Consider the following 15,628-nt stretch of genomic DNA (forward strand, 5'->3'; position numbering starts at 1 on the left):
TAACTCAGAAGAGGCAGGGACGGGGAGCTGGTGGAACCTTGGGCTGACTTTCCTTCTAGTGAAATTCTGGAGACAGGGGAGGGACCTATGTTTCCCTCTGCAAGTGGGAAAGGAAATTAATCAATTTTATGTCACTTAAAAAGGCTTGTTAATTTTATGAAACACCACAAGTTCCAGGTTGTAAGGACAAAGGGAAAATTTTCTCATATCTTAATTTCCCACCTTAAAATTCAATATGGATCTGACAAAAGAATTTGGACTTTAAGGAAGTTTTGACGTGTAAAACAGTTCTGAATTCTTAAGATTAGCACCCTTCTGCATACTTCAACGATCTAAAAGTTGATTTTTAAAGAGTCTAGTGAATAGGAGAGATATAATTTTAATACGTAAAATTAAATATGTAGAATTCAGTTGCTTTCCTTGTTATGAAGACTTCTAACAAAATCATCCTTATATTGTCAATCAATGTGAAGAAATCCTAAATGCTTTCTCATGTGTCATCAATACTTAAAACCGATCTTTAATCGCTTTCACCTTTTTAATGATTTTTAAAAAGATGTATTTTTATTTTCTTATTAGAAAGCCAGATATTCAAACAGGAGGAGAGACAGTGAGGAAGATCTCCTGTCTGTTGATTCACTACCCAAACGGCCACAATGACCAGTGCTGAACTGATCTGAAGCCAGGAGCCTGGAGGCTGGAGTTTTTCCAGGTCTCCCACACAGGTGCAGGGTCCCAAGGCTTTCGGCCATCCTCAACTGCTTTCCCAGGACACAAGAAGGGAGCTGGATGGGATGTGAGGCTGCCGGGATTAGAACCAACACCCATATGGGATCCTGGTGCATGCATGGTGAAGATGTTAGCTGCTAGGCTACCATGTCGGGCCCATTTTTAAAATGATTTTTAACAAGAAACCTTTAAATACTTTTATTATCCCTACATATGCTTATGGTTAAACTTATATTCATGGACTAATAGACAGTTTACATATGTATATGATTGAGGCTGATACTGTGTATCTGATCATATCAAAATGACTGTTAATGCCCCAGTTACTTTGCTGCAAACCCAGCTTTCTGTGAACGTTCCTGGGGGCAGCAAATGCTGTCTCAGTACTTGTCCCACTGCCACTCCCACAGGATGCCTGGCTGGAGTTCCTGGCTCCTATCTCCCACGTGGCCAAGGCCTGGCGGATGACCAGCCAATGGAAGATCTCTGTTGCTCTCTGTCTCTAGTGCTGACTCTGTTGCTATTCATTTAAAATAAGTAAACAAGTCTTTTTTTTAATTTACTATTTGTGATGGAATCAATACCAGCTGCCCAATTCCACCATGAGACTAAAAGAACAGGAGATACTGATAAGTGCTCTTTTCATGGCCTGTGCCAAAAACATTTTCCCTAAAATTCTGGATAAACCTCTTATATACCAAAGCAGGCTGGGGTAGATAATATTCCTTAAGCATTTTAAGAAAAACACAGAAACCAAACAGTCTCTATCACTAAGATAATAGCACCTGGCAATGTTATTACATGCGTTACACATTAGAGCAAGATCGTTACACCACAATGTCCATCAGAACTACCAAGAACTTTATAGCATTTTCCCAGATTAAAACTTCATCCTACACATTTGTATATTAGTATAAGACTACACCAAGCCAGACTCCCTTAAGTGCATAATAGAGACAAGATCTTTGTACCTCTGAAACTTCTGCCAAGACAGCAGTATCAACCGTGCTAAATCCAAAAGTTATCACACCATACATCTCACAGGTTTTCATACATGCATCTAACTGTAGAACCGTAAGAAGCAGGGTCAGGGTATAAATACCTTTGAAAAGACTTGAAGCCTGGGAAACACCAATGACTTTCGTAATTTTGCTTCACTTGTCAGGGCACTGTTGAGGCTCCCCCCAGATTCTGACCCAGTTTAAGTTTTGTGGAACAGCGGTGAGGCTGAAAACTTTAGGCTTCAAGAAGCTCCATCCCGGATCTGGCGTTATGTCCCACCAGCGGCTCCAGCCTGCAGGCAACCAGCTGTCCTCATAGACACAATCAGCATTAGCTACAACCTCCCCCACCACAGCTGTTCAATGGTTCCCAGACTTAAATTCAATTAAAAGGAAAAAGCCCTCCTAAGTTGGAGTTTTCATTCTTCTGGCAATTGGTTGGTTTGTTTTCAGCTGTTAAGTGCTCTCCAAAAGAGCCTCGATCTTGCACAGATAGTTGCAAGTTTCAGCTTTTCTTTTTTAGCACCTGTTTCTATGTAACTGTCAGGTCCTGCCTGGGACCACTGAGCTGTGCCAGACGCTGACTGGCTGGCTGAGTGCAGGTTTGGATGAAGACGTTGGCAGACATGCTGCAGGACTGGCCAGTGTGAGTGTAACAGCTTTTCAATTAAACCACAGCCTTTTCCTGAGTGATAGTAAGAAGTAAAGGAACAGTGACAACAAGCAAGAGGTGAAATAAAGGGGAGAGAAGTGAGGAGACTCCAGCTTTGGGAGGCAACCGACACAGCTCTCCCCCCGGGGAGCCTTTCCCATGCTCCACCATCAGAGGTTTCAGCTGTGGCCCCAGGCAGGTTTACTATAAGGAAATTTCTCCTTTTGTCTGCTTTCTCTTCTTACTCATCTTTTGGAGGCCTTGGGCTCCCTTCTATGTTGGAACACTTGGCGGTGTCCCCCTGCGTTTTTACAAGACACTTCCTCCAGCTACTGAGTAAGCTGAGCACATAGCATTTTCTCTCCCTAAGGACCTAAATGAATAAATAAATAAATCCAGTTATTCAATCCCATTTCTAGTTTAAATTACAGGATACCATCACATTTTTTAACCTTAATAAAGAATAACATAAGGGAGTCCCACAGTCATGACAAAGGGTAAAGGATGCAGTCAGGGAAACCACAGTGACTGTGAAGTGATTTGATTTCTTGCAGTCACACCATCGAATGTCAGGGGTCAGTACATGTCATCAGGCGCCACATGCTGATACTGCTGTCAATGATGGCCAACACACACAGTCATAGTCCATGACATTAATGACCCACCGATGTCCTAGCCACCCCTTTCTGAGTAGCCCCTAGGACATCCACACATGACAAGATCACCTAAGGATGCATGTCTCAGAACACATCTCTGTCATCAGCTGGCTCATGATAACACCGGGCACGTTTGAAAAATGTAATGTTTTGTTGTCACTCGCATTCATCTCTTGTTCTCACAGCCACATCTTGAATTACCTACAAGGTCACATGCTAAATACAAACTTGCTTCTCTCACATTTCTTGGTTTCATTACTATCTGCAATGTGGATGGGACTGTTAAAGTAGACAAAGAATTTCATAATTCATACATTAAAGTAAAAATGTATCAAATATGCTATAGTCCCAGTTGGTTTTTTCTTTCAGATCACTCTTATCTCTTTTTTTTTCCACCATCAGATGCTGAAAGAAAAATCACAAATTAGTCTACTTGCTAAGATCTTCCATCATTAAGGAGGAGAGGATTAGCAAATTTGCTGTTTTGTAGAACTCCCACTCTTCTCTTTGCTGCTTTACTCTGAACTCTCCCAATGTCGCCCTTCTACCCAGCTGACGAACCTGCTCGTTGGCTTGGATGCCTGACAACGCTAGTTCTCTGGGAACCAGCAGGGCATGACTTTCCTAATAGGCCCCTCTCCAACATGATAGCTGTGTTTTCACTTTATTCTGCCACTGAACCTTGAGAGGAAGCTAATCTTCCAAAATTCAAGAAAAGAAATGAGCAATTTATACCTTTAATTTAAGAACGGATGTAAGCATAAAGCATCAAAGACATTTTTCTGGAAAAAAAAAGTGAAATGTTTTATAGTAGGTTTGATTGAACTTATTTGGCCCAAGGGAGGTTCTTAATGGATGATTAACAAATGCATGAGCAGGTCAGTTACTCTAGGCATATAATTCTACATTTTTTAAGTTCAAAAAAATTAAGTTACTTTAAAGGTCTTCAATTCTAGAGTTATTAAAAATAATATAAAAATTTCCCTTTTAAAATTCTTTGTATTTGACATTTTTAAAGAAATCCTACAGAACAACCATTTAATAATTTAAAACTTTGGACATAGGTGTTCCAGTCTCAGCAAAGCATTTCCTACATGGACCAAGGTTGAGGAGACAAAATACTAGAAACCCTTCTCTTGTGCCTGCCATAGTACCCTAGTGGCAAAAGTCCTTGCCTTGCACATGCCGGGATCCCATGTGGACACTGGTTGGTGTGCCAGTGGCCCCATTTCCAATCCAGCTCCCTGCTTGTGGCCTGGGAAAGTTGTCGAGGACAGCCCAAAGCCTTGGGGCCCTGCATCTGCATGGGAGACCCAGAAGCAGCTCCTGGTTCTTGGCTTCAGATCGGTTCAGCACTGGCTGTTGTGGCCACTTGGGGAGTGAATCAGCTGATGGAAGATCTTCCTCTCTGTCTTTCCTCTCTGCATATCTGACTTTCCAATAAAAAATAAATAATCTTTTTTTAAACTTTCTCTTAATTGCACGATTTGTAAAATCTAATTTAAAATCTAAAACCTAGGTCACAAATGTTCTATAGTCTCTTGAGCAGTATTTATTTAAGGTTTGTGAAAAATGCATATTGCCTTTTAAACTCTTATTCATCATTTTTATTTATCCCCAAAAGACAGAAAGAGAGGGGTGGTAGGAGACAGAAGGGTATCTCCCATCTGCTGAATCATTCCTCTAATACTCCAAACTGGGGGCTGAAAATTCAATGCAGACCTCCCACACAGCTGGCAGGCACCCAACAGAATGTGCATTAGCAGAAAGCTAGAGTCGGAAGCGAAGCCAAGACTGGAAGGCAGGCACTCTAATATGTGATGTGGGCATCCCAGGTGAATTCTAAACGACTGCATCGAACATCCACTGCCCACCCCGTCCTCTTTCTGTGCAGTGCCGCTGTCTTCAATTCTAGACCCCCCCTTCCTTTGTTCCCAGTGACATGGTATTCTTTATTCTCTTGCTTTTTATCTGTCCCCTCCCACACACATTTTTTTGTTTTGTTTTGGTTGTTGAGTAGTCAATCTAATATCTATCCTCCAGAAGGGAAAATCATTAATCTTTTCTATGTACATGGCTGTAGTGGTAGGGTTTAATCAGAAAAACAAATGTAAATAATGTAAGAGATTTGTTATAGATAGTCAGTCTCATGCAGTTACTGAGTTTGGTTCTGAGTAGGCAGCTTAGATGAGTGTTGTCTTTGTGTTGGGTCTGAAATCACAAAGAACTCCACAGGCAGCCCTAGGAACTGTAAGGGCTTGCTACCCTGGCAATCTGTGGGCACAGCATCAGTGCCCTGGTAAACCTGTACAGCCTTCGAAGCATAAAAAGAGACATGGCCATGATAAATTGAAACAATGTGGGAAAGACATCTTGGAAAATGTGGTTCCAGCTTAGCTCTTATGATAAAATATTAATCTACTACTGTACAAAGCAAGAAGCCAAGGAAGATTTGGCTTATTCTACAATTTTTTGTGTTAATGGTTTTTGGAAGTTTTTAATACTCTGGAAAAGGAAGAAGTTGAATAATACTATAGCAAAAATTATTTAGGTCTTATATCACTTGTTCAAAACTCATTTTTATTTTATATTTTAATTTTTCAGTTATATGAAGTATATACACTCAGAAGTTATTTCTTTGATTTTCCAACCCAAGATGTAAGACTCTAATACCTGATCCATGAACTTGGACTCGAGAAGGGAAAAACAGAAAGTTATTTTCCCGCTAAAATCAACACAAGTCTTCTAGTTCATTTTGTGTGACTGTGGCTGGGCAATAAACAACAAAGATGTACCTCTTTTAATTGAGGAGGCTGAGAAGTTCAAGATCAATGGGTTGGCACTGATGAGGGCTTTCTTATCGCATCATCTGATGACAATACAGGGAGGGCAAGACAGTGTCACTAGAGGGACCAAACTTATTTTTCCAACAAATTTGCTCCTGTGACAGTCCATTCATGAGAGCAGAGTCCTCATAGACCTACTGTCATACGTGCATTGAGATTCCAGAATGCCAACTGGATAAAGAAAATGATGCTATTTCTACTAGCTAAGTAATCACATATAAATATCACAGTTTACCTGCAGCACAGGTGCACTATTTGACAAAAGAACAATGGAATAGGCTTTTTGTAAAATTTTAAATTTTCCAGTTAGAAATTTTTCTGGTTGATCACATGGCCACTATAGGAAATCAAAGTTCCTACCATAATCCTTAGGCCTTAGCAGAGGTTCTGGGGAAGGTCCTGCTTTCCCAGCCTGTGGCTGTAGTCCACCGTTTGAGTACATGTAACACGAACAGTTCCAGGACTTCTCTGGGTCTCCGTTTGTCAGCTTTTCCTTCTACAAGACCTTACCCATGGCCCGCTTCTTTCTGGGACACACTGCACGGCTGTCAGCCCTCTCTGGACACAAATGCCTTCTTGCTTTGTGATAGATTCGGTCATTGTTAGGTGAAGTGTCCTACTCAGAATATGTATTTCAGGAAATAGTTTCATTTTAGTCCTTGGAAAAGTAAAACTTTTGTTTCTTGGTTGGAAGACATGAAGAAGTATATACCTTCCAACTCAATTCCAAATAATTTTGCTCATTATGTCTTTAATGTCACCTTATATACTGGAACTCCAGTTTTATTTTAACTATAAAGAATCTCAATATACAGCAATAATATATGGCAGAATGTGCGAAATTATAAGACATTAGTTCTTTCCCCAAATTTGAAAATACTTATATATGCTAAAAGTACATTTATATTTGTAGCTATATTTGTGTGTATTTCTAGATACAAACACATGTAGAGTAGCTTAAGACCTCTATTTCCTTATTGTCTATTGATAAGCTCCATTTATTACTGAATGTGATGAAGTTACCAGCTATTACCAAAAGCATTTCTTACTTTGATTGTATTAACTTCTGATTCATGTGGGTGTCAATTGTGTGTTTATAATTGTTTTTAAATTTTGATGTAGTTTTCTCCCTTTTATCAATATAAATGTCCTTTAACTAATATATAATGTGTATAATGTGCTTTCATGTTCTCACAGATTTTAATGATTATTTTTCAGATATTCAGCTTCTTTTAATTACTATCTGTATAAATATGTTTCATTTTTCCACTTTCAATCTGCATTAGTCCTTGTATCTAAAATTTGGATCATGTTTTTCTCTTTTTAATCTGTTCTGCCAATGGGTGACTATTCATTAAGAAAATGAATCCATTTACATTTGATATCATACTGATAAGAAACATAGTACTAACTACTAATTTTTCCATTTTTCTGTATTGTTTCTAACTTTTAAGTTTCTGACATCCTCTAATTTTTTTCCTTGTTTCAAGTAAACAATTTTTATTCCTTTTTGTATATTTTAAAGATATTCTTTGTGATTACCATATTAACATCCTAAATTTGTAACTCCTACTTTAACTTTAATGACAATTTATCTTCCTGCCTCCCTGTTTTATATTTTGCTACAAAATTATTCCCTTAAATAGTACGTGCCTAACATAATCAATATGTAGTTATTTCTAGTACTTTCATAGTTCAACTGATATATGCAAAAAATGGAATTTTAAGTAAAATATACAGCACTACTGGCTTTAATATTTTTACATGTACTTACTTTTACTGGAAATCAGTTTCCTCCTATGGTTGTAGGGTCTCATGTCCAATCATTCCGAATTCAAGACTTCCTTCAGCATTCTTGTTGGTCAGTCCCAATGGTAAAACAACAACAACAACAACAAAACAAGCAAACAAATAAAAGAAACAGAAATCTTAGTTTTTGTTGATACTGTTATGCCTTAATTTCTTCCTCATTCGAAATTAGTTAATTAATAAATTAGAGAAACAGAAACAGAAATACAGCTCTCATCTTCTGTTCACTGACCAATTTTCTGCAAGGACTAGGGCTTGGCCAGGCCAAAGTCCAGAAGAGGCACAGGCTGAAGCCATGAGCTTGGGACTTACCTGAGTCTCCCATGTGGATTGTAAGAATTCATGCACCTGGGCTATCATCTGTTATCTTTCAGTATGCAAAACCAGGAAGATGAATCAGAAACAGTGTAGCTAGGACAAGAACTGGCACTCTGGGCCCGGAGCAGTGGCCTAGCAGCTCAGTCCTCACCTTGAATGTGCCGGAAACCCATAGGGGCGCCAGTTCTAATCCCAGCAGCCACGCTTTCCATCCATCTCCCTGTTTGTGACCTGGGAAAGCAGTCGAGGATGACCCAAAGCCTTGGGACCCTGCAACCGCGTGGGAAGAGGAACTGGGATCCTGGCTTTGGATCAGCGCAGCACTGGCCACTGCAGTCACTTGAAATTTCCCATGTAAGTGGGATGTCAGAATCATATACAGCGTATCTATATAGTATGTACAACTCATAGGCATCACAGTGACATTTCATGCAGAACTATAAAGGAAACAATTCATTTTTTAAAATGAATCTCTTTATTTGAAATGGATGGAAGTGAAAAGATATGGATGGAGGGAAGAAGGGAAGGATAGGGAGGAAGAAAAAGAGAGAGAATCTTCCATGTATCACATACTCTGGTTTACATATACACACAACAACCAAGCCAGGAGCACAAAATTTGATATGGAACTTCATGTGGGTGAAAGAGATCTGAGAACTTCAACTATCACCTGCTACATATCGGGGTGTACATTAACAAGAACTGGGACTGGATGTAGCAGGACCTAGACTTGAACTATTATCTCCGATTTGGGATATGGAATCCCAAATGACTACCACTGTGCCAAATGTTTGTTCTCAACTAAATTTTATTTTATCATCATCATATTAACTTTTGAAGAAAATGCCTAGATAGTGGGAATTTTATAAGGAAAATTAACAACTATTTGAAGATATATCTAGGGTTTTACATTATCTTGATTCAAGACCCATTCTCTCAGTCACATGTATATATTGTTGGAGAAAACCATCTATGTTCAGCAAGTAGATGTGATATGGTAAAAATGCATTTTTATAAGCTATTTCAAATAGTTTTGATTTCCAGATAACATCCTTACCTGTTCGTGTGGAAGGGGATTCTAAGACTTGATAACTATTGGTGTGAAGAATCTTCAGAATATGAAAATTTGCTTTTACTTGAGTTATACTGTTGCTTCGTACCAGTAAATAAAAAACAGTAGAGAAATTCCAGGACACTTTTCTTTTATAATCACAAGTTCCTGAAAATTAAGCACAGAAATCTTGAAAATTATGCTGTTCTTGGGGTCAACATTATGTTTATTTGGGTTTTAACACAACTTCCGGTCTTTCTACCTTCACACTTAGATTGTCACATTCAGAGTACACATTATTCGGTTCCAGATTGGCTTGTCACACTCTAGTATACAGCACTGGGGCTGGGCTGGTATTCTTAAAAAGCTTTTAATTGCATATGCAGTTATTGTTCTTTGGTCCAAGGATGCCTCTCTCTAGTTGCAAATGCTTACTGTCTAAATAAGAGACTCTGAGCAGGGACAATTTCTTTCTGCACTCAAGCTATTTGCATTCTTTTAGTGCAAATGAAATAATTATGTTCAGTTACACTTTAAACAATCTTCTAGAATTTTAACAAGCTAATTGTGTAAGAGGTTCTTTCCAAAGAGTCAATCTATATATGCAGAGTGTTAGATAAGAGCCAGACCTTCTAACTCATGCAAAAGTCAAAACAAAATGAATCAAGGGTCTAAGCTATAACCTAATTCCACCCACCTACAGAAAAACATTGGTGAAACTCTGTGAGACATAGGCATAAGCAAAGACTTCTTGGAAAAGGCCCCAGAAGCCCAGGCAATTAAATCCAAATAAACAAATAGGATTACATGAACTAAGAATCATCTGCACAGCAAAGGAAATTGTCAACAAAGTGGAGATGCAAGCAACCAAATGAAAACATTTGCAAATTATTCAATTGATGGAGTATTAATATTCAAAACATAGAAAAAACTCAAGAAACATAACAAAATAAACAGTCCAGTTAAGAATTGCTCAAAGAACATGAGCAGGCAATTTTCTAAGGATGAAAAACAAATGACCAACAGACACATGAAAAAAGTTTCAGGTTCACCAGACATTAGGGAAGTGCAAATTAAAACAACAATGAAGCTTCACCTCATCACAGTTAGAAAGAACAGCAACTGAAAAAATAAAAACCATAGAATGTTGGTGATGACGCAGGAAGAGGTGCTCTGATCCACTGTTGCTGGGAATGTAAAATACTACAATCATTATGGAGGACAGTTTGGAGATTCCTCAGAAATCTGGAAATAGATCTACCCAGTGACGCAGCTCTCCCACTCCTGGAAATTTTCCCAAATGAAATGAAATCCACTTGCAAGAGAGTTATTTATAAATCCATGTTTATTGCAGTTCAATTCAGAATAGCTAAGACAGAGAAATAATCCAAATGTCCATCAATTGATGACTGGATAAAGAAAATGAGGTACATCCACACTATGAAATACTAATCATCCATAAAAGGAACGTAACCCTGTCTTTTGCAACAAAACTGATGCAAATGAAAACCATATGCTTAGCAAGATAATCAGTCTCAAGAAGACCATGATCATGTTTTCTCCAATATGTGGCGGAAGACGCAAAGATAGAGGGATGAAATGGTCACTTTGGAATGGGACTGCATTTTTAGCCTGTCTATATACTTCAGAGGAAATGTGGTCTTTTACTTTATAGTTGTTGAGTATTAGGATTATTGGCAAATAAAGCCTGAAAATAGGGCAGATTAAAATGCCTGTGCAAATACTGCTTGAAGCGAGCTAAGGGAGAGAGGAGTACTGGGGAGAGGAGGAGAGTGAGGGAAGTCTGATTGTCTTCCTGCAATTGTACCTATAGGATACGTAAAATCTCTTCTTTTTGCAATAATGAAATATAATAAAATACATATTCCAAATTCATTTATTGGGAGGGTTTGACGTTGGGTGCTTTTAATGCCGCTGTTTCTGAAGGCATGTCCTTCTCTTAATCTTGTTTTTCCTTCTGTAGACTGACAGACGTCCCTGGATCAGTGAACACACAAAACTACTGTTTGAGCATGGCTTAAAACCATGGAGATTTACAGAACCATGACATTTCACAAACATGAAGTAAGACTTAAGGCTCTTTGCCAGGTAATACCTCTTTTATTTCCTCTTCAACTTTTCTGAGATCCTGTTTGACACGCATGTTCTCCATGTGCTTTTGAAAAGGTCATCACCACCAGAAAGTTCCATTTAGTTTAAAATGCAACAAATTAAGGTCCATGTTTACCATTGGCATTTCTGACTTACTGATCATTTGTATACAAACAGTAACGAGGTGTTTCTTCATACAACCTGCTTTACACTATTTTCAAAGTTCAGTAAATGGCTATGTGTAAAAAGCTCTCGGGTGCACTATAACCTACACATATGGCTTTAAATACTACTTCCCACTATTGTATATTCAGAATCCTAAAATCTGGTATTATTCTTTCTTTGACAATGTATGCAAGTTGGAGATTTTGTAAACCAGGCACAAAAGGAGTCATCCCAACCATCCCTTTATTCATAAAGTAACTAAAGTCGACTAAATAGGCTGCAAGGAAGACAAAAATGACAAATTTCGCAACATCATGAAGACATCGTAACTTGGAATCCTTGATTTGCATGCTTCATTTTCATTAGTCTTCAGGATCCAAAGGCCTTATGCTTCGAAATATCCAGTTTGGTATATAATTGTAACTTTTAGTTAAAAGGTCGAATGGATTAAAATAGGTGAGCTATACACAAATTATAAGTATAAAAGTCGTTGAGCTATACACAAATTATAAGTATAAAAGTCGTTTCGTGATTACAAATGTATTTCCTTGAGCAGTGTTTTAAACAGGTTTATTTATTTGCAAGAGTTGTACACGGACACAGAGAGGGAGAGGGTAAACAAGAGAGATCACTCTTCCATCCACTGACTCCTTCCCCAGATAGCCACACAGCTGGGCTGGGCCAACCTGAAGCCAGGAATCCAGAGCTTCTTCGTGTACCCCCATGGGGCTCCCACTGCTTTTCCTAGGCCATCAGCGGGGTGCTGGATTGGAAGTGGAGCAGCCAGAAAGAATCAGCATCTATTGGGATCTCAGGGTTGCAGAGATCAACTTTAACCACCGCCTCAAAGCAGCTGCCTGAACGGTATTATCTCTTAAATCTTCATTAAAGTAATTTTATTGGAGCAAAGGTAATAAAAATGATTTTTCAATGAATGATGATGGATTACAAAGTGCAAGTGACTCCAGCATCTTCGATATGTGAACAGACTCTCACACCCCACTGTCTGATAGCACACTCTTCAATGGATGATTCTCTCCCCAAACAGAGCATTTCATTGAGCCATATTGGACCAGTGCCTGTAATAATCAGATACAAGTGCATTAGCAAGTATAGCTAAGTGCTTATGTGTAGAGGGGCAAGACATTAATTCAGTCTCTAAACAATAGAGTGTTGCAATATCAACATTCCCTGCTCTTTCCTAGGGCTCCAAAAGTAATACCTTGTCTCAGAAAATTTTCTTGGTCAGCAAGTAAATTAGCAAAATACAAAGCAATAAGAACTATAATAAAGGTACATATATTATCTGATTTCTTAATCTATGAAAGATTAAAATACAATGTTTCTAATACCAAAAAAACATTTTCATGAGCCACTGATTTTGACGAGCTGAAGGAGAATAAAAAGCCCGCATAGAGTGACTATGTTGAATTTGCGGCTCAAGCTCATGATTCCAGCATCTAGACAGTGCAGATCCTGGGAACTAGTGGTGACAGCTCAAGCAGTTTGGTTCATGCCACCCACGGGGCAGACCAGGACTCCATTCCAGGCTCAGAAGCCATACATAAGAAACCAAATTCTTCAGTCTGCCTCTCAAACAACAGCAATAAAAGTAGCAACACTGATTTGAAGAGCTCAAATCATTTTTGCAATGCTTGCATCCGTCATGGGCCTTTTCATCTTGAAATTTTAAGGCAGACAATACAGACAAAAGTAACATAATATGATTTCTAAACCAGAAGCCCTGCCAGAACATTGAACTGCTCTCTCCAGATGGGGCATGTCTTCATGTGTAAGCATGTTGGCCGTGTCTGCCCTGAATTGCATGACATCTATAGAAACTTTCTGAAAGTCCCAATCACATGACCATCTCCATGCTGACTCAAAAGGGAGCCAAAATGGTGGGATATTTATAAGTTATGCTTAATACACTTATGGGCATTCATAAATTATATAAATGCACAGATGTGAAACTTCAGTGTGAACCATGGCTCGGTCACAATTTTGCACACAAGGACAGTAGTGTGCTTCTGCACCCAGAAGACTGTATGGTGCTTTGCTTTGAATTTTGTAAATCTTGTCACTGGATTATATCTCAGCAGGACAGAGTTTTAATAAAGCAAAGAAAGAGAATTGGGAGAAAGAATCTTCCCAATAATTCCCAGTTGACCAGCACAACAAGAAAATTATTCAGCTGATTAATGTACTCACACATGGACACTTACTTTTGGAAACTACTGTGAAGGCATTCCTGAATGTTACAATGCCACATTTGTGGGGAGAATACTGGAAATATAATCATGCTATTTAAAAAATTTCCAACGAGGAAGAAGATTTAAAGTGTTATGGGTCTATTATCTGATTGCATCTTTTAATAACCTTAGGCAATTGACTATCATTATTGCACAATCCATTTTACAGATGAAGAAACCAAAAATCAGAGAGAATAGGGAAGTTTTTCCAAGGTCACACAACATCCTCACCTGTGTCTGCCCAGAACAGTGCCTTTAAACAAAGACTGACTGCAATCACCTGAATTATCAGATTCATTCACCTGACAAATCTATTTTGAGTGCCTATCTGGGAAAGCCACATCAAAATCCAGTCTCCTAGAATGACCTCTGCCTAAGATCCACTGCAGATGGATGAACACTTAGATCACACAGTCAATGCAAAATTAGTACTTTTTATAGAATCCTGGTTCCTATTCAAGTTCTTTTTCTGCTGAGGACACACATCCATGTAATATATATCATACCAGTAAGTAATTCTGTGTTTGGCTATGTGGGAAGGAATCAGACACAGTAATCATGTTTTGGGTATTTGCGTATGAGGCAATATGCTAGGTCTTTTCACATTGAATTCTAAATTTCCTTCTTACCATGGCCTTGTAATGCTTATTACTCCATTTGATAGACAAAGACTTTGAAAGAGTATATGGTTTTTCTCAAAATAATAGAGGTTAGAACCCAGAAGAGGATATGATGACACTTAGCAGTTAAAATATTCATTGTATACCTAGATGTCCACATAGAGTTATAGAAATAATTTCCAAAGATTTGCTATTTTATTTTTGTATTAATATATTCAGGACTATTGTGCTTTAGGGAAAAATTTATTTAAAACATATTCTCCATTTTATTCTGAGTGTTTTCTGTGTTAAAAATTAATGCAAGGGGAGTGTAAAATTCATAAAAATGTTATCCTCATGTAAACTCTAAACATAAAAGGCAAATTTGTTTTTATTTCCTTAGATAATAACATCACTCAAAGATTTTTGCTGTTGCTGTTATTTATTTTTGCTTCTGAATAATGATTTGTACTCAGCAGAAAGTTATGCAAAATCGATGTGGGTATTTTGGCATGTTCTTTTATTCTGTCACTCTCATCCTTCTGTCTCTGCATCTGCACATATACCATTTCTTCTACAATTGGACGGCTAGAGGAGGACAAATTGATTTTGAGTTTTCTAAGCGCAATACAGATGTTGTCTAGGGTTCTGAGTTTTGTAAGGATGGTTTTCAATACTTGAGAGTATACATCACAGATAATACCATTTCCCCTTCAACCCCCTTTTAAAGAGACAGATAACGCTATTTCCTTTGGAGATTTGGGTGTTTTTAGTCTGATATTTACATTATCACCTCTTTTATGAAAAAGGTAGTAATCAGATTTTAACCATGAGCCAGATAAAGTGATGAGATTTGAGATTAGTTGCTGAACAGGTGAGCTAGAAAAGAGAAATTATAGTAGTTGAAATTCTCTGAATGTATTTTGATTATATCTAGTCATGGCTGGGTGACATGAATTTGTATCACCTCTAAGACTTTTTACATGGGACTTATCTGTGTTCACACAGTTATGTGTTCAGAGCTAAAGATACCTTAGAAAGTAAAATGTGGGGATAGTCCTATAGTTCAAGACAAGCCATGCACTCGCTCAGTTTTATTAGAGGCACCATAAAACTATGAGGCTAAAATAAGGCTCAGATTTCATCTTCATTCACCATTCTCTGAATCTTAAAGAATCAGCAAAACAAGCACTTTAGAACTTATTGGGTCATTCCATCAAGTGGAAAGTGTGCTATGAGAGCCAGGTTAAGGGATGCCCTTTCACACACAGACCACAGACACACAGACACACACACACACACACACGCACACATGCAGACACACATACACACACACACGCAGACACACACACATACAGACACACGCACACACAGACACACACACACACAACTATCACCATAGCTGCCGTTGCCAAAACATGTATCTAAACTTGGGAAA

The 15,628-nt window shown here is 38.3% G+C and overlaps 1 protein-coding gene and 1 long non-coding RNA gene across 3 annotated transcripts in view; both read right to left on the reverse strand.

Annotated features, from left to right (window-relative positions):
• Positions 1-7,723, reverse strand: part of LOC131481432 (uncharacterized) — a 46,849-nt gene extending 39,126 nt beyond the window's left edge. The window contains exon 1 of the long non-coding RNA XR_009246328.1: positions 7,659-7,723. This is a non-coding gene — a long non-coding RNA (uncharacterized LOC131481432). The remainder of the gene's footprint in view (positions 1-7,658) is intronic.
• A 4,296-nt stretch (positions 7,724-12,019) lies between these two features.
• Positions 12,020-15,628, reverse strand: part of MSR1 (macrophage scavenger receptor 1) — an 83,750-nt gene continuing 80,141 nt past the window's right edge. For both annotated transcript variants that reach the window (XM_058669866.1, XM_004597836.2), the window contains exon 10: positions 12,020-12,418. In XM_058669866.1, coding sequence (XP_058525849.1) covers positions 12,285-12,418 — 134 coding nt within the window. In that variant the 3' untranslated portion in view covers positions 12,020-12,284. The remainder of the gene's footprint in view (positions 12,419-15,628) is intronic.

This window comes from Ochotona princeps, chromosome 11 (genome assembly GCF_030435755.1).
Source record: "Ochotona princeps isolate mOchPri1 chromosome 11, mOchPri1.hap1, whole genome shotgun sequence".
NCBI classification, from domain to species: Eukaryota; Metazoa; Chordata; class Mammalia; order Lagomorpha; family Ochotonidae; genus Ochotona; species Ochotona princeps.